The sequence below is a fragment of the Aethalodelphis obliquidens genome, unplaced genomic scaffold, assembly GCF_003676395.1.
Source record: "Aethalodelphis obliquidens isolate GAN/ISIS:26980383/991018 unplaced genomic scaffold, ASM367639v1 scaffold55, whole genome shotgun sequence".
Classification (NCBI taxonomy): domain Eukaryota; kingdom Metazoa; phylum Chordata; class Mammalia; order Artiodactyla; family Delphinidae; genus Aethalodelphis; species Aethalodelphis obliquidens.
Window position 1 is genome coordinate 12,472,509 of NW_020837999.1, and position 23,542 is coordinate 12,496,050.

General features: G+C 39.5%; 1 protein-coding gene across 1 annotated transcript in view; it reads left to right on the forward strand.

The window, feature by feature from the left end:
- The first annotated feature begins 19,407 nt into the window (after nucleotides 1–19,407).
- The window catches only part of ADCY10 (adenylate cyclase 10), a 92,927-nt gene continuing 88,792 nt past the window's right edge, over nucleotides 19,408–23,542 (forward strand). The window contains exons 1-4 of the mRNA XM_027086465.1: nucleotides 19,408–19,579; nucleotides 20,282–20,386; nucleotides 21,651–21,689; nucleotides 21,890–22,033. Of these exons, the coding sequence (XP_026942266.1) occupies nucleotides 19,429–19,579; nucleotides 20,282–20,386; nucleotides 21,651–21,689; nucleotides 21,890–22,033 (439 nt within the window). The 5' untranslated portion in view covers nucleotides 19,408–19,428. The remainder of the gene's footprint in view (nucleotides 19,580–20,281; nucleotides 20,387–21,650; nucleotides 21,690–21,889; nucleotides 22,034–23,542) is intronic.

Consider the following 23,542-nt stretch of genomic DNA (forward strand, 5'->3'; position numbering starts at 1 on the left):
TTCCCATTTGGGGTACTGACCTTTCTTCTGAAAATCCTAGTAAAACCAATCCTGGTTAGAACTGTAGTCAGAGAAATCAGCAAAGCCAGTTATTTCTAAATTTGAAGAAGCAAGTGACAAAAAGAACTTTTTGAGTAATAATATACTATAACCAAAATTTGGCAATTAGCAATTGAAAACCTTGCACTTTATCTTTTAACCCTTCAGCATTGTCCATCTTTGTTTTTTTAACCAATAAAATTATAGTGATTTTAACTGAAAACCACAAATGTTTATTATCTCATAGTTTCTGTGGGTCAAGAATCCTGGAGCAGCTCATATGAATGCCTCTGGCTTGTGCCTGTGGCTCAGGGTATCACAGGATGCAGTCACGTGGCCAGCCAAGGCTGCAGTCACCTCAGGCTCACCTCTGGGGAGATCTGCCTCCGAGCTCTCTCACATGGATATTGCCCATTCTCACATCCTCTCTGGCTCTTGGCCAGAGACATCAGTTCTTCACCAAAAGGGCTGCTTTCCCCAGAGTGAAAATACCCGAGAGGGAGAGAGGATGAGAGAGAGTTCCTAAGACAGAAGCTGCAGTCTTTTTATAACCTAATCTCATAAGTTATATCCCATCACTTCTGCCATGGTCTAGTTTTGGGGGTTTTTTTTAAACTTTTTATTTTATATTGGAGTATAGTTGATTAAAGCACTGTCCATCTTTGAAGAGGAAGGATTAGAAAATTTGACACAGGCAAAAGTGAAGAGGTCCTCAAGCGTCAAATTATTACTGCTTTCTCTTTTCAAGCCACACTTATATTTGTTTGGCATGTGAATGCACACATGTGTACGTATTTTCTAGGGTTAAGCATTTAAGGAAAACATATACTCTGAAATATGGCACAGATACAAAAAAGTTTATGAAAATATGTGTGTTGAATTGGTGTTTCACTTCCTTTTCATTAAAACCTGCTCTTTCCTATATGGGTTCTCCTAAGCCCCACTTGTCAGTCAAATTAATTGTAGCATTTAGATGCAATCACAGACAATCCTTTTGATTCTCAGAAGCTACATCGACAGACTGTCTCATGCTTCCTTTCTGCCCAAAAACTTTCATCCATCCCACTATTAAATCTTAAAAATTAAAGATTCTAATATGTATCCAATCGAAAACTCTCGCTGTCAGTGATCAGTTTCATAACTACTCTCAAAAACTTAGAAAGAAGCAACTGTATACCAGAAGTCCTTACTATCAATATAGCTACTAAACTTCATAAAAGAAGCTTTCACAGTGGTAAAAAATCACTCAGTCTAGTTGAGTTTAACTCTATATCAAAATTTTCTAACAAATCCTTATTGATCGCCTCAATAGGTACATTTTCTCAAGGCCAGGTCTGATAGGCCTGTGTTTCAACCCAACTCTGCCACATATTAACTGTGAGACCTTGTTAATGTTTGTTTCTGAGCTTTAGTATTTTCAAGAGTAAAATGGGGGAAATAATAGTACTTACTTCATAGGATTGTCGTCAAGATAATCGAGGTAATGTTTTAACACAGTGCCTGGTGCGTGACAGGTGTTAAATAAAACGTAGAAAATGTCAGAAAATGGGAAGTTTTTTTTTTTTTAATTTTATTTTTCTTTATACAGCAGGTTCTTATTAGTTATCTATTTTATACATATTAGTGCATATATGTCAATCCCAATCTCCCAATTCATCCCTCCCCCCGCTTTCCCCCCTTGCTGTCCATACATTTGTCCTCTACATCCGTGTCCCTATTTCTGCCTTGCAAACCAGTTCATCTGTACCATTTTTCTAGATTCCACATACATGCATTAATATATGATATTTGTTTTTCTCTTTCTGACTTATTTCACTCTGTATGACAGTCTCTAGGTCCATCCATGTCTCTACAAATGACCCAATTTCGTTCCTTGTTATGGCTGAGTAGTATTCCATTGTATATATGTACCATATCTTCTTTATCCATTTATCTGTCAATGGGCATTTAGGTTGCTTCATGACTGGTTAGTGTAAATAGTGCTGCAATGGCCATTGGGGTGCATGTGTCTTTTTGAATTATGGTTTTCTCTGGGTATATGCCCAGTAGTGGGATTGCTGGGTCACATGGTAATTCTATTTTTAGTTTTTTAAGGAACCTCCATACTGTATCAATTAGTGGCTGTATCAATTTACATTCCCACCAACATTGCAAGAGGGTTCCCGTTTCTCCACACTTTCTCGAGCATTTGTTGCTTGTAGATTTTCTGATGATGCCCATTCTAACTGGTGTGAGGTGATACCTCATTGTAGTTTTGATTTGCATTTCTCTAATAATTAGTGATGTTGAGCAGCTTTTCATGTGCCTCTTGGCCATCTGTATGTCTCCTTTGGAGAAATGTCTATTTAGGTCTTCTGCCCATTTTTTGATTGGGTTGTTTGTTTTTTTAAATGTTGAGCTGCATGAGCTGTTTATATATTTTGGAGGTTAATCCTTTGTCCATTGATTTGTTTGCAAATATTTTCTCCATTCGGAGGGTTGTCTTTTCATCTTGTTTATGGTTTCCTTTGCTGTGCAAAAGCTTTGAAGTTTCATTAGGTCCCATTTGTTTATTTTTGTTTTTATTTCCGTTACTCTAGGAGGTGGATCTTTCTGTGATTTATGTCAAAGAGTGTTCTTCCTATATTTTCCTCTAAGAGCTTTATAGTGTCCAGTCTTACATTTAGGTCTTTAATTGATTTGGAATTTATTTTTGTGTATGGTGTGAGGTAGTGTTCTAATTTCATTATTTTCCATATAGCTGTCCAGTTTTCCCAGCACCACTTACTGAAGAGACTGTCTTTTCTCCATTGTATATCCTTGCCTCCTTTGTCATAGATTAGTTGACCATAGGTATGTGGGTTTATCGCTGGGCTTTCTATCCTGTTCCATTGATCTGTATTTCTGTTTTTGTGCCAGTAACATATTATCTTGATTACTGTAGCTTTGTAGCATAGTATGAGGTGAGGGAGTCTGACTCCTCCCGCTCCATTTTTTTACCTCAAGATTGCTTTGGCTATTCGGGGTCTTTTGTGTCTCCATACAAATTTTAAGATTTTTTTTGTTCTAGTTCCGTAAAAAATGCCATTGGTAATTTGATAGGGATAGCATTGAATCTGTAGATTGCTTTGGGGAATATAGTCATTTTCACAATATTGATTCTTCCAATCCAAGAACATGGTATATCTCTCCATCTGTTTGTGTCATCTTTGATTTCTTTCATCAATGTCTTATAGTTTTCTGAGTACGGGGTTTTTTTACCTCCATAGGTAGGTTTATTCCTAGGTATTTTATTCTTTTTGTTGCAGTGGTGAATGGGATTGTTTCCTTAATTTCTCTTTCTGATCTTTCGTTGTTGGTGTATAGGAATGCCAGAGATTTCTGTGCATTAATTTTGTATCCTGCAACTTTGCCAAATTCATTGATTAGCTCTAGTAGTTTTCTGGTGTCATCTTTAGGATTATCTATGTATAGTAACATGTCATCTGCAAACAGTGACAGTTTTACTTCTTTTCCAATTTGTATTCCTTTTACTTTTCTTCTCTGATTGCCGTGGCTAGGGCTTCCAAAACTATGTTGAATAATAGTGGCAAGAGTGGATATCCTTGTCTTGTTTGACTTTATTGTGATTGCACCCTCCTACTGTCTCATTGCAGCTTCTCCTTTGTCTTTGGATGTGGGGTATCCTTTTTGGTGAGTTCCAGTGTCTTTCTGTCGATGTTTTTTCAGCAGTTAGTTATGATTCCATTGCTCTCGCAAGAGGGAGTGAGTGCACGTCCTTCTACTCCGCCATCTTGAACCAATCTCCTCGGGAAGCTTATTAATTGAAGACAGACCCAAAAAGCACTTTCTTAAACAAAGGAGTTTTAATTTAGCTGCCCAAAGGATATAATGTGTTAACTTATTTGCACACCTTCTGAGGCCCTAACTGTTGGAATTCTTGAGGCTTACACAGGTTAAATCAGAAAACAAGCTGTTTGGGGGTGGTGGGCCAGAGGTGAGGTAGAGAGGCTCAGTAAGAGATAAATTCTTAACCTAATCTGTTTTATGGTTTGGCATTCATTTCAAAAAACAACATTGATCCAAAGTACATCAATACTGTTGTTTCTCCATGGTAAACAGATTGTTTTTTTAAGTTGTTATAATGATGGTGAAAGGTTGAATCGAAACAAGGATTGACCTCAAAGCCTAGATTCCTCTCTGTAAAACAGAACAGTTTTACTGGAGCTTGTTTATATAAGGAAACAGAGATAGAAAGTACTTGTATTTATTTAGACTGGCTTTCTCCCTAAGGAGTCTGTTTAATTATATGAGGTATGAATATAACTATGTTAAGATCGGTTTCCACAATGCCAGAAAATTTACTCAGCAAACATAATTAAATGAGCTTCTTTTTCTCCTCCCTTAAGAAAACTGTGTTTTTCAACATTCTGAAATACACAGTAAACTTAATTATAGGGCTGGGCTTTGTTTGAAAATGTTTGCTTGTTTTTCAGCTCAACTTTTTAAAATTCAGGTTTTACAAATGTGTCACTAAATATTAATTGTCATTGTGATATACATAAGAACAGCTAGAAAATCAAAATTGATTTAAGCTGTTAGAAAATATGCCGCCCAGGGCTTCCCTGGTGGCGCAGTTGTTAAGGGTCCGCCTGCCGATGCAGGGGACGCGGGCTCGTGCCCCGGTCCGTGAAGATCCCACATGCCGCGTAGCGGCTGGGCCCGTGAGCCATGGCGGCTGAGCCTGCGCGTCCGGAGCCTGTGCTCCGCAACGGGAGAGGCCACGGCAGTGAGAGGCCCGCGTACCGCAAAAAAAAAAAAGAAAGAAAGAAAAGAAAGTATGCCGCCCTCTTAAAACACATTTTGCCAGTGTCCATAGGATGAAGAAACTCAAATCCAGTGCCACATTGTATTGCTGTTGTCTGTGGGGTGAATTTGAGTGGATGTATGGGCTTGACCAGTCAGAAAGGACAGGTCACAATTTTACCTCACAAAAATCTCTGAAGAGAAGTATTGTAACGTAAATTTCATAGTCCTGGTAAAAGTCACAGTCATTATTGACCAAAATTGGGTGTTTACTCAGGAGATACTTGTCTTTACGATAATCACCTACCAACTGTTGCCTAATTTCAACCACCCACCACATAGAGAAAGAGTTGTGAAAACTACTCTGGCGTCTTATCAGTCTCCCTGACCCTTGCCCCATATATCCAGTCTAGAGAACCTGAAACAGTCCTTGCGTGAGCAATAGGCCACTGGGGCTGGTGGGGGAGGGGAGGGCAGTGCCAGCCAATCAGAAGCATAGTCAGTGCCCATGAAACAATGAGCTTCTGATGAGGTTGTGGCCAGGAAAACGGTTTTTAGACACAACTGTCATTTTATGTGTCAGCTATAGACAGACATGGCACTTCTGCTGTCTTCTGAATAATGTCATCCAGGCCCCTTTCCTGTTTTCTGCACTCCTGAAAGATCTAGGCCCTAATGTAAGCTCTGACTTTTCCTCAGCCTTGAAGAAAGAAGAGGTATGTGGCAGTAGGAGTCTGAGTAGAAAGAATGGTTGCAGAGCTAAAGATGAGGGCAACTCTTGGGGAAGAAGACAGGTTTGGGAGCTTAAGGAAAGTGGGAAGGCCTTGGGCTAGGAATAGAGGTCCCCCTTGTATATATCTGTGTCAGTCATTTAAGTGAGGTTAGAAGCTTGAAGGTTTCAATGTTACCTCATCCTATTTACCCTAGATGCTCTATTTTTTTAGCTTCCTGTCTACTTACCTATCTTCTGCATCTTCTCACATAATATCCTTCTTATCAGTCATCAAATAGCAAATGCCTACCATGTGAAGGGGCTCTAGAAAGATACTATGGAGGAAACGAACATATATGTAGAACGTGATCTCTAACACAGAGAAGCTTCAATTCAGAGAAGCCATAAACAGAATAATAGATAGTCAAAGATTTTTAAATAGATAATAAAGCACTTAAGTTTACAAACACTAAGTGCCCTAATAGCTCAGAGGAAAAATTGCCTTGGCTAGAGTGGTCTGGCAAGCTTTCATGACAGATAACATTATCCCTTTATGTTGAGAGTATCTCCTTTGGATTCTTGTAAAACCTGACTTTACGTATTGATGAAAAATGGGATGAAAACTGAAATCTATTAGAAGTTTCTAGAAAAGATATTTAGAGAAACAATAATGGATATAATTGATTGATCTTTAGTTTCATTTGCCTTTGGGGGTACTGCTGAGTTCTCTTTAAGCAGAATAAAACTGGACACACACTCTCCATTCAGGAAAATCTGTGTTGGTATATCTTTGGGGCCTTGCTCTTTCACTCTGTCAGGTACCCTCATTCCTAGATGCTTTCATGCTTTCTGAGTGTCCGCTCTCTGTTCAAGCTCTATTCTTGATTGTGATTGAATTGGCCAAATATTTGATGAGGGTACCATCAACATGCTTTGAAAGTGCTCTAAAATTAAATACATATTTTCTCTAGGTCATAAACATCCCTAAAGTGTCATAAAACATATACAAATGGGGTATACCATGGTATAGTAGAAAGAATATGGACTTTGAAATTCCACAGACCTGGGCTTGCTTTCCAGCTATGTGACCTAAGGCAAATTCATCTGAGCTTCATTTTCTGTATCTATAAAATGGGGATGAGGCCTACTTCACAGTGCTGTTTTGAGGATTAAATGAGGCAACCTCTGTAAAATGCTTTACATTAAAAAGGTCTTAATAGGGCTTCCCTGGTGGTGCAGTGGTTAAGAATCCGCTTGCCAAAGCAGGGGACATGGGTTCAAGCCCTGGTCCAGGAAGATCCCACATACCACAGACCAACTAAGCCTGTGCGCCACAACTACTGAGCCTGAGTGTCACAATTACTGAAGCCCATGCGCGTAGAACCCATGCTCCGCAACAAGAGAAACCACCACAATGAGAAGCACATGCACTGCAACAAAGAGTAGCCCCTGCTCGCCACAACTAGAAAAAGCCTGTGCGCAGCAACAAAGACCCAGCGCAGCCAAAAATAAATAATTAATTAATTTAAAAAAGATTATTTTTAAAAAGTTCTTAATAAATTATTATTACAATGTGGTATGTGCCATATCACTAATCATTTTCTGATGTTGCAGAACTTAAAGCAGAAAACTAAGTCTTCTAAAAGAGAAAATTCCAATTGTGTTCTTATGGATGTTCATGAGAAAAGCTCAGGTGTTCATCTTAGATGTCTTTGCCTCTTCAGCCCATGAACAAATAATTTTGTTATTCTAGTTTCCCTTCTTTATTTGTCATCTTAATCTCCAAATGCATCTACTTTCCTTACCCAGTAATCGTAAACTTAGAAAAATCTGTCTAAATCTTCAAATCACCTCATTTAATCACCTGAAACATTGTAAATCAAGTATACTTCAATAAAAATGGAATCTTAGCAATCATCTAATTCATCTTTCCACTAAAGAGGAGAATCACCTCTACAACCTTGAAGGCAGATGGACATGCAGTCTCTCACAAGGAAATCCAATATTTCCTAAGACTACCCAGGTCCAATGTTCATCCTTACACTGTTTAAATTTGCCTCCCAGGCATTGCCAGCCGTTGATCCCACTTGATCCTTTTGAATCAATCAATCAATCAATCAATAAATCTAACCCGTTTTAGTGTGAGTTTTAAGACTAAAGCAAAACATTCCGTACTGTGCATGTGAAGAGTATGTGGTATTGCCAACATTGAAGGGGCTGGTAGTAGAGTTGCTAAATAAAATGTAATATTTGAAATATATTTATATTAAAAAATTACTGTTTATTTAAAATTCAAATTTAACTGGATGTCCTATATTGTTATTTGCTAAATCTGACACTCTTTCAAGTGATAGCAAAAGAGAGCAAAGTTGAGATAGTCAACAAAGAGGGGCAGGAGAGGGAGGAATAGAGCTACAGCCTGCTCAGTTCTGCTCAGTCCTAACTGTTCATGGCCGCTCAGCCCATCTGTGGAAGCCTGTTCGGAGCATCCATTCCTACAGAACGTATACTATTTAAGGTTACCTATTCTTTGATAGAGCAGCTCCCTCCACTGACGAAAAAGAATGCCAGCTTTCCTTTCCCTCTTCAGCCCTCCCATGAAGTTTATTCTTGCTTAGCCAAATCCAATCCCTACCTGAGGGAGAAAGTAGGGGAATTCTTCTGTTAAATTCAGGGGTCTGCATTAGACTTTGCACATGTATCCCCTGGTTACTCCACAACTTTCACAGTTCAGTTTAAATACCGGAAGACAGGAAAGCTTCCGGGAAGATGGCGGAAGAGTAAGACGCGGAGATCACCTTCCTCCCCACAGATACACCAGAAATACATCTACACGTGGAACAACTCCGACAGAACACCTACTGAACGCTGGCAGAAGACCTCAGACCTCCCAAAAGGCAAGACACCCGCCACGTACCTGGGTAGGGCAAAAGAAAAAAGAATAAACAGAGACAAAAGGATAGGGATGGGACCTGCACCAGTGGGAGGGAGCTGTGAGGGAAGAAACGTTTCCACACACTAGGAAGCCCCTTCACGGGCGGAGACTGGGGGTGGCGGAGGGGGAAAGCTCTGGAGCCGCGGAGGAGAGCACAGCAACAGGGGTGCGGAGGGCAAAGCGGAGAGATTTCCGCACAGAGGATCAGGGCCGACCGGCACTCACCAGCCCGAGAGGCTTGTCTGCTCACCCGCCGGGGCGGGAGGGGCTGGGAGTTGAGGCTCGGGCTTCGGTCGGAGCGCCGGGAGAGGACGGGGGTTGGCGGCGTGAACACAGCCTGCAGGGGGTTAGTGCGCCACGGCTAGCCGGGAGGGAGTCTGGGGAAAAGTCTGGACCTGCCGAAGAGGCAAGAGACTTTTCCTTCCCTCTTTGTTTCCTGGTGCGCGAGGAGAGGGGATTAAGAGCGCCGCTTAAAGGAGCTCCAGAGACGGGCGCGAGCCGCGGCTAAAAGCGCGGACCCCAGAGACGGGCATGAGACGGTAAGGCTGCTGCTGCCGCCACCAAGAAGCCTGTTTGCGAGCACAGGTCACTATCCACACCCCCCTTCCGGGGAGCCTGTGCAGCCAGCCACTGCCAGGGTCCCGGGATCCAGGGACAACTTCCCCGGGAGAACGCACGGAGCGCCTCAGGCTGGTGCAACGTCAGGCCGGCCTCTGCCGACACAGGCTCGCCCCGCCCTCCGTGCCCCGCTCCCCGCCCCCCCCCGGCCTGAGTGACCCAGAGCCCCCGCATCAGCAGCTCCTTTAACCCCATCCTGTCTGAGCGAAGAACAGACGCCCTCCGGCGATCTACACGCAGAGGCGGGGCCAAATCCAAAGCTGAGCACCTGGGAGCTGTGAGAACAAAGAAGAGAAAGGGAAATCTCTCCCAGCAGCCTCAGAAGCAGCGGATTAAAGCTCCACAATCAGCTTGATGTCTGTGGAATACATGAATAGACAACGAATCATCCCAAACTGAGGAGGTGTACTTTGAGAGCAAGATTTATGCTGTATGGCTTTGCTTCCACCATTTGGCCTAGGGTTCTATCCGTACATTTTTTTAAAAAATTTTTTTCTTAATAATTATTTTTTATTTTAATAACTTTATTATATTTTATCTTACTTTATTTTATTTTACTTTATCTTCTTTCTGTTTTTCTTCCTCCCTCCCTCCCTCCCTTCTTTCTTTCTACTTCTACTAATTCTTTCTTTCTACTTTTTCTCCCTTTTATTCTGAGTTGTGTGGATGAAGGGCTCTTGGTGCTGCAGCCAGGAGTCAGTGCTGTGCCTCTGAGGTGGGAGAGCCAACTTCAGGACACTGGTCCACAAGAGACCTCCCAGTTCCACATAATATCAAATGGCGAAAATCTCCCAGAGATCTCCATATCAACACCAGCACCCAGCTTCACTCAACGACCAGCAAGCTACAGTGCTGGACACCCTATGCCAAACAACTAGCAAGACAGGAACACAACCCCATCCATTAGCAGAGAGGCTGCCTAAAATCATAATAAGTCCACAGACACCCCAAAACACACCACCAGACGTGGACCTGCCCACCAGAAAGACAAGATCCAGCCTCATCCACCAGAACACAGGCACTAGTCCCCTCCACCAGGAAGCCTACACAACCCACTGAACCAACCTTAGCCACTGGGGTAAGACACCAAAAACAATGGGAACTACGAGCCTGCAGCCTGCAAAAAGGAGACGCCAAACACAGTAAGATAAGCAAAATGAGAAGACAGAAAAACACACAGCAGTTGAAGGAGCAAGATAAAAACCCACCAGACCTAACAAATGAAGAGGAAATAGGCAGTCTACCTGAAAAAGAACTCAGAATAATGATAGTAAAGATGATCCAAAATCTTGGAAGTAGAATGGACAAAATGCAAGAAACATTTAATAAGGACCTAGAAGAACTAAAGATGAAACAAACAATGATGAACAACACAATAAATAAAATGAAAAATACTCTAGATGGGATCAATAGCAGAATAACTGAGGCAGAAGAACGGATAAGTGACCTGGAAGATAAAATAGTGGAAATAACTACTGCAGAGCAGAATAAAGAAAAAAGAATGAAAAGAACTGAGGACAGTCTCAGAGACCTCTGGGACAACATTAAACACACCAACATTCGAATTATAGGGGTTCCAGAAGAAGAAGAGAAAAAGAAAGGATCTGAGAAGATATTTGAAGAAATTATAGTTGAAAACTCCCCTAATATGGGAAAGGAAATAGTTAATCAAGTCCAGGAAGCACAGAGAGTCCCGTACATGATAAATCCAAGGAGAAATACGCCAAGACACATATTAATCAATGTATCAAAAATTAAATACACAGAAAACATATTAAAAGCAGCAAGGGAAAAACAACAAATAACACACAAGGGAATCCCCATAAGGTTAACAGCTGATCTTTCAGCAGAAACTCTGCAAGCCAGAAGGGACTGGCAGGACATATTTAAAGTGATGAAGGAGAAAAACCTGCAACCAAGATTACTCTACCCAGCAAGGATCTCATTCAGATTTGATGGAGAAATTAAAACCTTTACAGACAAGCAAAAGCTGAGAGAGTTCAGCACCACCAAACCAGCTTTACATCAACTGCTAAAGGAACCTCTCTAGGCAAGAAGCACAAGAGGAGGAAAAGACCTACAATAACGAACCCAAAACAATTAAGAAAATGGAAATAGGAACATACATATCGATAATTACCTTAAATGTAAATGGACTAAATGCTCCCACCAAAAGACACAGATTGGCCGAATGGATACAAAAACAAGACCCATATATTTGCTGTCTACAAGAGACCCACTTCAGACCTAGAGACACATACAGACTGAAAGTAAGGGGATGGAAAAAGATATTTCATGCAAATGGAAACCAAAAGAAAGCTGGAGTAGCAATTATCATATCAGACAAAATGGACTTTAAAATAAAGACTATTAGAAGAGAGAAAGAAGGACACTACATAATGATCAAGGGATCGATCCCAGAAGAAGATATAACAATTGTAAATATTTATGCACCCAACATAGGAGCACCTCAATACATAAGGCAAATACTAACAGCCATAAAAGGGGAAATCGACAGTAACACATTCATAGTAGGGGACTTTAACACCCCACTTTCACCAATGGACAGATCATCCAAAATGAAAATAAATAAGGAAACACAAGCTTTAAATGATACATTAAACAAGATGGACTTAATTGATATTTATAGGACATTGCATCCAAAAACAGAAGAATACACATTTTTCTCAAGTGCCCATGGAACATTCTCCAGGATAGATCGTATCTTGGGTCACAAGTCAAGCCTTGGTAAATTTAAGAAAATTGAAATTTTTCAAGTGTCTTTTCTGACCACAAAGCCTTGAGACTAGATATCAATTACAGGAAAAGATTTGTAAAAAATACAAACATGAGGCTAAACAATACACTACTTAATAACGAAGTGATCACTGAAGAAATCAAGAGGAAATTTAAAAATACCTAGAAACAAATGACAATGGAGACACGACGACCCAAGATCTATGGGATGCAGCAACAGCAGTTCTAAGAGGGAAGTTTATAGCAATACAATCCTACCTTAAGAAACAGGAAACATCTCGAATAAACAACCTAACCTTGCACCTAAAGCAATTAGAGAAAGAAGAACAAAAAAACCCCCAAAGTTAGCAGAAGGAAAGAAATCATAAAAATCAGATCAGAAATAAATGAAAAAGAAATGAAACAATAGCAAAGATCAATAAAACGAAAAGCTGGTTCTTTGAGAAGATTAAAAAAATTGATAAACCATTAGCCAGACTCATCAAGAAAAAAAGGAAGAAGACTCAAGTCAATAGAATTAGAAATGAAACAGGAAAAGTAACAACTGACACTGCAGAAATACAAAAGATCATGAGAGATTACTACAAGCAATTATATGCCAATAAAATGGACAACCTGGAAGAAATGGACAAATTCTTAGAAATGCACAACCTGCCAAGACTAAATCAGGAAGAAATAGAAACTATGAACAGATGAATCACAAGCACTGAAATTGAAACTGTGATTAAAAATCTTCCAACAAACAAAAGCCCAGGACCAGATGGCTTCACAGGCGAATTCTATCAAACACTTAGAGAAGACCTAACACCTATCCTTCTCAAACACTTCCAAAATATAACAGAGGGAGGAACACTCCCAAACTCATTCTACGAGGCCACCATCACCTTGATACCAAAACCAGACAAGGATGTAACAAAGAAAGAAAACTACAGGCCAATATCACTGATGAACAAAGATGCAAAAATCCTCAACAAAATACTAGCAAACAGAATCCAACAGCACACTAAAAGGATCATACACCATGATCAGGTGGGGTTTATTCCAAAAATGCAAGGAATCTTCAATATACGCAAAACAATCAATGTGATCAACCTTATTAACAAATTGAAGGAGAAAAACCATATGATCATCTCAATAGATGCAGAGAAAGCTTTCGACAAAATTCAACACCCATTTATGATAAAAACCCTGCAGAAAGTAGGCATAGAGGGAACTTTCCTCAACATAATAAAGGCCATATATGACAAACCCACAGCCAACATCGTCCTCAATGGTGAAAAACTGAAAGCATTTCCACTTAAATCAAGAACAAGACAAGGTTGCCCACTCTCACCACTCTTATTCAACATAGTTTTGGAAGTTTTAGCCACAGCAATCAGAGAAGGAAAGGAAATAAAAGCAATCCAAATCGGAAAAGAAGAAGTAAAGCTGTCACTGTTTGCAGATGACATGATACTATACATAGAGAATCCTAAACATGCTACCAGAAAACTACTAGAGTGAATCAATGAATTTGGTAAAGTAGCAGGATACAAAATTAATGCACAGAAATCTCTGGCATTCCTATACACTAATGATGAAAAATCTGAAAGTGAAATCAAGGAAACACTCCCATTTACCACTGCAACAAAAAGAATAAAATATCTAGGAATAAAACTACCTAAGGAGACAAAAGACCTGTATGCAGAAAATTATAAGACACTGATGAAGGAAATTAAAGATGATACAAATAGATGGAGAGATATACCATGTTCTTGGATTGGAAGAATCAACATTGTGGAAATGACTCTACTACCCAAAGCAATCTACAGATTCAATGCAATCCCTATCAAACTACCACTGGTATTTTTCACAGAACTAGAACAAAAAAATTCACAATTTATATGGAAACACAAAAGACCCCGAATAGCCAAAGCAATCTTGGGAACGAAAAACGGAGCTGGAGGAATTTGGCTCCCTGACTTCACACTGTACTACAAAGCTACAGTAATCAAGACAATATGGTACTGGCACAAAAACAGAAAGATAGATCAGTGGAACAGGATAGAAAGCCCAGAGATAAACCCACACACATATGGTCACCTTATCTTTGATAAAGGAGGCAGGAATGTACAGTGGAGAAAGGACAGCCTCTTCAATAAGTGGTGCTGGGAAAACTGGACAGGTACATGTAAAAGTATGAGATTAGATCACTCCCTAGCACCATACACAAAAATAAGCTCAAAATGCATTAAAGACCTAAATGTAAGGCCAGAAACTATCAAACTCTTAGAGGAAAACATAGGCAGAACACTCTATGACATAAATCACAGCAACATCCATATTGATCCACCTCCTAGAGAAATGGAAATAAAAACAAAAATAAACAAATGGGACCTAATGAAACTTCAAAGCTTTTGCACAGCAAAGGAAACCATAAACCAGACCAAAAGACAACCCTCAGAATGAGAGAAAATATTTGCAAATGAAGCAACTGACAAAGGATTAATCTCCAAAATTTATAAGCAGCTCATGCAGCTCAATAACAAAAAACCAAACAACCCAATCCAAAAATGGGCAGAAGACCTAAATAGACATTTCTCCAAAGAAGATATACAGACTGCCAACAAACACATGAAAGAATGCTCAACATCATTAATCATTAGAGAAATGCAAATCAAAACTACAATGAGATATCATCTCACACCAGTCAGAATGGCCATCATCAAAAAATCTAGAAACAATAAATGCTGGAGAGGGTGTGAAGAAAAGGGAACCCTCTTGCACTGTTGGTGGGAATGTAAATTGATACAGCCACTGTGGAGAACACTATGGAGGTTCCTTAATAAACAACAAATAGAACTACCATATGACCCAGCAATCCCACTACTGGGCATATACCTTGAGAAAACCATAATTCAAAAATAGTCATGTACCAAAATGTTCATTGCAGCTCTTTTTACAATAGCCAGGAGATGGAAACAACCTAAGTGTCCATCATCGGATGCATGGATAAAGAAAATGTGGCACATATATACAATGGAATATTACTCAGCCATAAAAAGAAATGAAATTGAGCTATTTGTAGTGAGTTGGATATTCCTAGAGTCTGTCATACAGAGTGAAGTACGTCAGAAAGAGAAAGACAAATACCGTATTCTAACACATATATATGGAATTTAAGAAAAAAAAATGTCATGAAGAACCTAGAGGTAAGACAGGAATAAAGACACAGACCTACTAGAGAATGGACTTGAGGATATGGGGAGGGGGAAGGGTAAGCGTGACAAAGCGAGAGAGAGGTATGGACATATATACACTACCAAACGTAAGGTAGATAGCTAGTGGGAAGCAGCTGCATAGCACAGGGAGATCAGCTCGGTGCTTTGTGACCACCTGGAGCGGTAGGATGGGGGGGGGGAGATGCAAGAGGGTAGAGATATGGGAACATATGTATATGTACAACCGATTCACTTTGTTATAAAGCAGAAATTAACACACCATTGTAAAGTAATTATACTGCAATAAAGATGTAAAAAATATAAAATAAAAATTAAAAAAAATAATAATAAATAAATACCGGAAGACAATGGCCATTTTTACCCAAGTGTCATCATCTGACAATATTTCCAATCTCTCCCATCATTCCTCACATTCCATAGTCCATGAACTTCAAATAAAGTGGGCAAAACTAAACCCAATACTCCGAATCAGATATGAACACTGCTTACTACCATAAGATTTGCATTACATCCAAATGGCCAATAAACATATGAAAAGGTGCTTAATTTCATTAGTACCACCAGGGAAACAAAACCACAGATAACACCACTCACCTACCAAGATGACCAAAATTTTAAAAGACTGACAGTAGCAAATGTTAGCTGGGTTATGGAGCTTCTGACTTCTCACATCTTGCTTGTGGGGTGTAAATTGACCCAGCAGTTCCACTCCTAGGTATATGCCGAAGTGAAATGCATACATGTGTTTACGAAAACACATGTACAAGGATGTTCTTAGCAGCATTATTTCTAATAGCCTAAAACGAAACAACCCATAGGTCAGTAGTAGAAGGGATAAATAATTTGTGTATAGTCAAGCAATATCATACAGCACTGAAAATAAATGTGTACTCTATACACACAACAACATGGATAAACATCACAAACAATTGAGAAAAAATAAGAAAGTATATATGGTTCCATTTATATAAAGTTAAAAAATAAAGGTAAAAATGATCTATGGTGCTAGAAATCAGGAGATAGGTCATCTTTGGGGAGACGGGGGAATGAGCGGGAGATAATATGAAACAGGCTTCTGTAGTGCTGGTCATGTTCCTTATTTGTTTTTTGAATGAATGAATGAATTTTGGCTGTGTTGGGTCTTCGCTGCTGTGTGCAGGCTCTCTCCAGCTGCAGCAAGCTGGGGTCACTCTTCGCCACGGTGTGCAGGCCTCTCACCGCGGTGGCCTCCACCGTTGCAGAGCACAGGCTCCAGCCGCACGGGCCGCAGCAGTCGTGGCCCACGGGCTCCAGAGTGCAAGCTCAGCAGCTGTGGTGCATGGGCCCAGTTGCTCCATAGCATATGGGATCCTCCCAGACCAGGGCTCCAACCCATGTCCCCTGCATTGGCAGGCGGACTCTCAACCCGCCACTGGGGAAGTACTGTTCTTTCTTGATATGAGTAGAGAACATGGATTTGTTCACTTTATAATAATTCATCAAGCTACCAGTTAGGAATTTTGCATTTTTCTGTGCATATGTTATGCTTCAATAAGTAAGTTTTTTAAAAGATAACATTGGATTTGCAGTAAATCTAGTCTTTTACACCACATGCTTATGCATTTGATTTTGTTAAAATTCTAAGCACAGCACTTATTTGCATTTATTCTTCCAAAACTTCATTGTTATTTCAGTCAATTAAAATATTTTAAGATCCTGATTCTATCATTCAGTACATTAGCTCTCCTTCCAATTATATCTTTATCTGAGTCCTCTAGCACACTCATGGAGGCCCCCTCTGAATGGACACTAGAACACAAATCAATATCCTTTAGGTCTAATTGTTAACCAACTAACTATATTTTCATCACTCCTATAATTTTGTATGTTACCCACAAAGATGTGAGAAATTTGGCCAAATGCCTTGTTAAAGTCAAGATATACTTTGTCAACAGCATTCTCTTGATTTTAAAGTTTAATAAATCAGAAAAAGAAATATGGGCTTCCCTGGTGGTGCAGTGGTTGAGAATCCGCCTGCCAATGCAGGGGACACGGGTTCATGCCCCGGTGCGGGAAAAGCGGCTGCTCCCATGAGCCATGGCCGCTGGGCCTGCGCGTCCAGAGCCTGTGCTCCGCAACGGGAGAGGCCACAACAGTGAGAGGCCTGTGTACCGCAAAAAAAAAAAAAAAAAAAGGAAATAAGGCTAGTTTGTTCTCAGCTCTGAATCCCTTTTGACTACTTTTAATCACCTGTTACTGACTAAGTGCTCACATATTATCAAGTATGATTAATCACCTGTTACTGATTAAGTGCTCACATATTATCAAGTATGATAACTCACAAATATCCCAGCTCTCACTCTCACTGCACACATGGTAGAATTGCACTTTCCCACTTAGGTGAAATTAGATATGTTGCATAACTTGCTTTGGCCAATGTCATTTGAGTGGAAGTGAAATATATCGCTTCTGGGAAAACACTTTAAGAAAGAGTCTGCAATCAAATCCTCTTTTCCCACTGTCTCCACAACCAAAATGTCCCAGCCTGTGTCCCAAAGTGAAGGCAACGATAGAGTAGGGCCTCAGACAACCTACAATGGACATGTAGCACCAGCAGGAAATGAATAAGAAATAAGCATTGGCTATTTCAAGCCATTGAGATTTTGGATTTTTTTGTTAATGAAGCAAAACCTAGCTTATACTGACTGATACATCACGTTTACCAGATGATGTTTTCAGGAATCCACATGTAGTCTCATCTTTTGAAATTCAGAAGAGAACGTACCTGTCTCTAGTTTTCCAACCTCTCTCTCATTCTACATTATTCTTTGAGATTACTGACATTACATCTGTCAGTTCTTCCATATATTTCAGTGGATATAGGTTATCTGGGAATGGCTACTTGAATTTAAATGACTAGTTTTTTATCACTGCTTTCTTATCTTGGACTTCAACTCTTTCTTGTCAATATTTGTTATATTTTCAATTCTCCATAGTGGAGAAGACAGAAACAAAAGAAGAGCTGTGTAGTACATCATAGTTAAGCTTTGTCCTTATTCCTCTTTTATTAATTACCTTGCTTTCAATAAAACCTAAAAGTCCCTCTGGGTTTTCTTAACTTCATCATTTTTCCTAAGTCTCAGTTCATTCTGGGCATTCTCACACCCTTCTTTGATAAATTCATATAGCATTTATCAAATTCACTCTCTGAAATATTTTATTTGATGTATTTGTTATCTGTTGACTGTTCCTAGCACATGCTGTGTTTTAATGATACTTTTATTTTTTTTAACCTTAGTTATATGCTTCTCCTTCTACCTTTTGTTCACTTCTTAACATTTGCATTTACCAATGTTTTTCCTTTTAAAGATTATCTAATACTTAATATTTAGTACCCATTTTTAGAGGTTTCTATCCATTTTAAGGTTTGTTTTTTTTGTTTGTTATATATACTAATATACTAATGTTTTCCCTGATTTAAAAAAAAAATGCTTTCCTGAAGTCTAAGATATATGTTAACTCACTTTTTCCTTCTAATACTCTTATGTACCCCAACATGACCTATGTTTGGTTGAAATTACTAAGCAGGTCCTCCATGTTGGTGAGTTATCAGTTCCTCCTTTTTTTTTTTTTTTAATTCACTTAGTATCTTTATCACTTATTCCAAGAACTTGAATTGCTCTGAAAATACTGGGTATGCTATTCCTGTTCAGGGTGGTAGAGCATGATTTTTACAACATTCAGGCATGATCATTTCGTCAGCCCCAGCAGCTAAATGAACGCCTTAGGAAATCCTAGTTTTCTCAAAGCTAACTGCGTAACACATTAAAATTTCAATATTTCCTCCCACTTACAGTTTAAAGTCTTACACACACACACACACCTTTTAATTCTTTCTCTCTATTTCTTTACACCTATACCTTAAAACAATCTCTTTCTTATATATAATACTCCACTTTGCTACTCACCTTTATATAAATATCCACAAACATAAACTCATGTCTACACTTTCTCTTTTAATTTTCAAAAAGGAGAGAGAAAAGATGAGAGACCAAAAGGGAGGGAGAGGGAAAGTGGAGACATGTGGACAGAAGGAAAAGGGGCTTGGACGGAGGGATTAGTACTACTGGCCCCTCTACCACAGCACTTGTACCCTGAGGGCTCACCCCTTCACGGAAATGCATGGTCAACAACTCAGCCATTATCACCTCAACCACTTAAATAAGCAGTCCACAGGTTAGACAAAGCAAAAGGGAAGAAAGAAATAGGAAAGTGAGTGAATGAATGTAAGTCAGATTGCCACCATTCTCAGCTTTGCTTTCCAGAAGGTCTATCTGGGGACTGTCTGCGGTGACCATACAACCCTGAACATCTGCCTTAACATGAGCACTCAAAGAGAACATGAATCACAGGATCGGTCCATCGTCAAAATAGCAGCTCATTTACCGGACCTCATTGTCTATGGAGATTTTTCTCCAGAGCGACCTTCTGTGGATTATTTTGACGGAGTCTTGATGTTTGTTGATATTTCAGGCAAGCACAAAAGGGATGTTTAATGTGGGGGAACAACAGGCTTGAATCGGAATTACATGCAGAGCTTGACTGCTGAGTGGGGGCGGGGGGGGGGGGGGGGCGGCATTTTCGAGTTTTTGTGCTGTTACTGCAAATATTCCTACTGAGAAAACTGGAGGGAGGAGGGATAACCCGTGGACCTGGCTCCCTTTCTTCTTCCCTTACCCAGCATGTCCAGTAATGGGCAAATCTTTAAGATGTCCACGTCCCAGGCCTGGAACTTCAGGCTCCAATGGCCCTGTCCCAACTGACTCAACCCCCCACACCCAACAGCATCCCAGGCAAAATTGACCTCAGGAAATGGCCTCTCCAGATGTTGTTTACAGCTTAACAGGAAACTTGCCACCTCTTCAGAAGTCTTTGAATTTTATGAGTTTTCATTACCATGAAATGAAAGTTCTATATCCAGTTAAAGAAACTGCAGTCATCCCTGTACAAGTTGAGAAATTAGGAGGGAAGAGTTATCTGGTGCCTTTCCCTGATCCCTAAAATAATAAATAGAGAAGACCCAATATCTGACACTTGACCAGCCACATAGATCATTTAAAAGAAACCCTGCCAGTTCTTAAAAGCTGAGGCCCACTGCTCACCAGTGTGGTCCTCTTCTCCTGACTGTTTAGTTCCTCCCAGCACACAAGGAAACTAGCTGCACATTTGTTACAGGTTTTACTGCAATGACTGAGAAGTTCAGCACAGCCATGTACATGGACAGAGGGGCTGAGCAGTTGGTGGAGATCCTCAACCACTATATAAGTGCAATAGTGGAGAGTAAGTGTCCCCATAGGTTTCTGGCTTAAGCATATTTCAATTCATTGTTTTTCTGTATTTGGTGGTTATAACCTGATAAAGTACTGTTGCTTAGCATTCTTCATTGTCTCCATGAAATGTGTATGAAACTAGTCTTTTTGAAATATAATACAGTACAAATGAAGGAATGCAATCAAACCTCATTAACACAGACTATTTGAGGGATTAGTTTTGCATTAGTTACAAAACTAAATTAGAGACTACTTTTAAAAGAACCGTAGTAGTAATTATTTTAGTTATATTCAATAACTCCAAAAAACTAGCATCAATATAACTCAAACACAGTCATTAAGAGAATATGGTATGAATACATGAGTGATTTACAATCAACTTGTCAGTAATTTGTGTCCTAATAATGGATTCTGAAGTACTTCAGCTGACTGAAACTTTGGTCTCCTTTTCAACCTCTGCCTACCAACTTGTAGGACTTATTTGCATTATTGTTTGCATTATTAATTCAAACTATTCATGAAGAAAAGGATTTATTCTATTAAGGTAAATCTTAGGTCTAGTCCATTATCAGGCTCTGAGTTCCCTAGTAATATCTTAATATCACCCGCTAGATAAAATTTGATTGTCATTAAAAGCAGAAACTGTATCTAATTCCTTTTTGCATTACACTCAGCACAACGGTGCTCAACAAATTTGTGATGATGCAGAAATAAGAGGAAAAATGTCCATTTATGTCAGAAAGCCTAAATAAACAAAATGCAAGTTGGTAATAAACAAAACCCAAGTTGACCATAGTTGTGGGTTTTTTCTGATTTTCAGTTCTTATGGAGTCCTGTCACTCATGTACTCACCCACGCTCACTCAAGCCCCTGCTCATAACATACATAGATCAGTGAAGAACGTCCCATTATCATGGGAGTAGGATAGCTGTCCTTAAGCCTCCTCAGCAATCCCACCGTCTTCATTCCTATCTTTTCCCATTCACAAAAACAGAGCAGGTACATAATTTAGTTCACTGTTCTCATTCTGCAGTTGAGGAAAGAGACTCAAATGGGTTTAAATGCCTTGTCTGAGATGACATCTTTAGTATAAACCTATTCTCTGAATTGCTCTTCTCTTGACCTAATTTCTATCCCACTGTTGAAGAGTAGATTCCTTTTATTAGCTTTAAGAAATCAAAGTTATTCTGTACACCTGAAACTTACATAATTTAAAAAGAAAGAAAGAAACCAGAGTTTGATTTTACCTTCTTTTCTTTTTTTTTTTTTCTCAGAAGTGTTGATTTTTGGAGGAGACATCTTAAAATTTGCAGGTATGGGGGCTTACCGACATAGCAGGGGTAAGAAAGGAATGCCAAGGGGCCTGTGCTCTGACAAAGGAAGCATCTCAGAGAAAACAGTGGCCAGCAGACCGGGTGGAGAAATGTTTGAAGCATAATTCTGTACAGATTTCATACAAAATAGACTGGCCCCCAGGGCAGGTCAGGACCTCTGGTGTGTCTTTCTTTTCAAGGTGATGCTCTGCTAGCCCTGTGGAAGGTGGAGCGGAGGCAACTGAAAAACATCATCACGGTGGTAATTAAATGTAGCCTGGAGATCCATGGATTGTTTGAGACCCAGAAGTCTGAAGAAGGCCTGGATGTCCGAGTCAAGATAGGTAAGCTCTTGAGAAAGAAGAGATGCTATAGCAGTTTGGATATAGGTCCTGACTCCTGAGGCATCTCCCCGGTAAAGAGAAAACAGTAGAACACTGTGACTCAGGTCCACCATCTTGTCTTGAACTTTGGATTAGGTTAACCAGAATGTGAATTTTGGTTCCCTCACTTATCAGTCAAGAGAACTAATATCTACCCCATGGACTTACAAAAAAGTAAATTTAAGTGGTTAGTATAGTACCCGGCACATAGTCACCACTCCACAAAATAGTCTTTATCGTTACTATTGCTGTTATTATGATTAGGTCTTGCTTCTGTCCACAATATGTATCATTAAGCACAACAGGCAGCAGCTTGTGATTACATAGATTCAGCAATGTCGTAAGACTGGTCCTCCCCCACTTCATAAGAATCATGTGCAAGAAAAGCTTAAAAGTTCAACCTGCGACACAGCTCCACTTAACAGAGGGCTTCTTAAATTCACACGTACAATAGCAATCACACATATTTCCAATTGTGTTGCAGACATTACACTATGTCATTTCCACTTCACCACAGTCCTGAGGTACAGGCATCAAAGGATTTCACAGGTGGGGAATGAGATTCTGAGAAGTGTAAATGATGAGTTACAGCTGATGCTGTTGACGTTAGCTTTTGCCTAACTAAACTTTGTAAACTTTATAATTCTCCAGTATCATAGATGATGAGAAGATCAGAGGTTATCCAATTAACTGCTTCTCAGTTTTCTTTAGGTTATTCAGAATTTCCAAATTAGTTAAATCTTCTGTTGAAAAAATAATCAAAGTTGTTATAATACTGAATCTTATTTTTCCAAGTTAACACCTGGAGATTTTTGACATATTATCCTTCTTGGAAAATGATGGGGACCCTTCATGTGTATGCTGATTGGCTGTTAGAGAAGTGAAGTGGTTCCAGTACCTTTTCTTTTTTTTTAATTTAATTTTATTTATTTAAAAATTTTTAAAATTGAAGTATAGTTAATTTACAATGCTGTGCCAATCTCTGCTGTACAGCAAAGTGACTCACTTATACACATACATTCTTTTTTTATATGCTTTTCCATTATGGTTTATCACAGGATATTCAATATAGTTCCCTGTGCTATACAGTAGGACCTTGTTGTTTATCCATCCTATATATAATAGTTTACATCTGCTAATCCCAAACTCCCAGTCCTTCGCTTGGCAACCACAAGTCTGTTCTCCATGTCTATGAGTCTGTTTTTGTTTTGTAGATAGGTTCACTTGTGCCATATTTTAGATTCCACATATAAGTGATATCATATGGTATTTGTCTTTCTCTTTCTGACTTACTTCACTAGTATGATAATCTCTAGTTGCATCCATGTTACTGCAAATGGCATTATTTCATTCTTTTTTATGGCTGGGTAGTATTCCATTGTATATATGTACCACATCTTCTTTATCCATTCATCTGTCGATGGGCATTTAGGTTGTTTCCATGTTTTGGCTATTGTGAATCATGCTGCT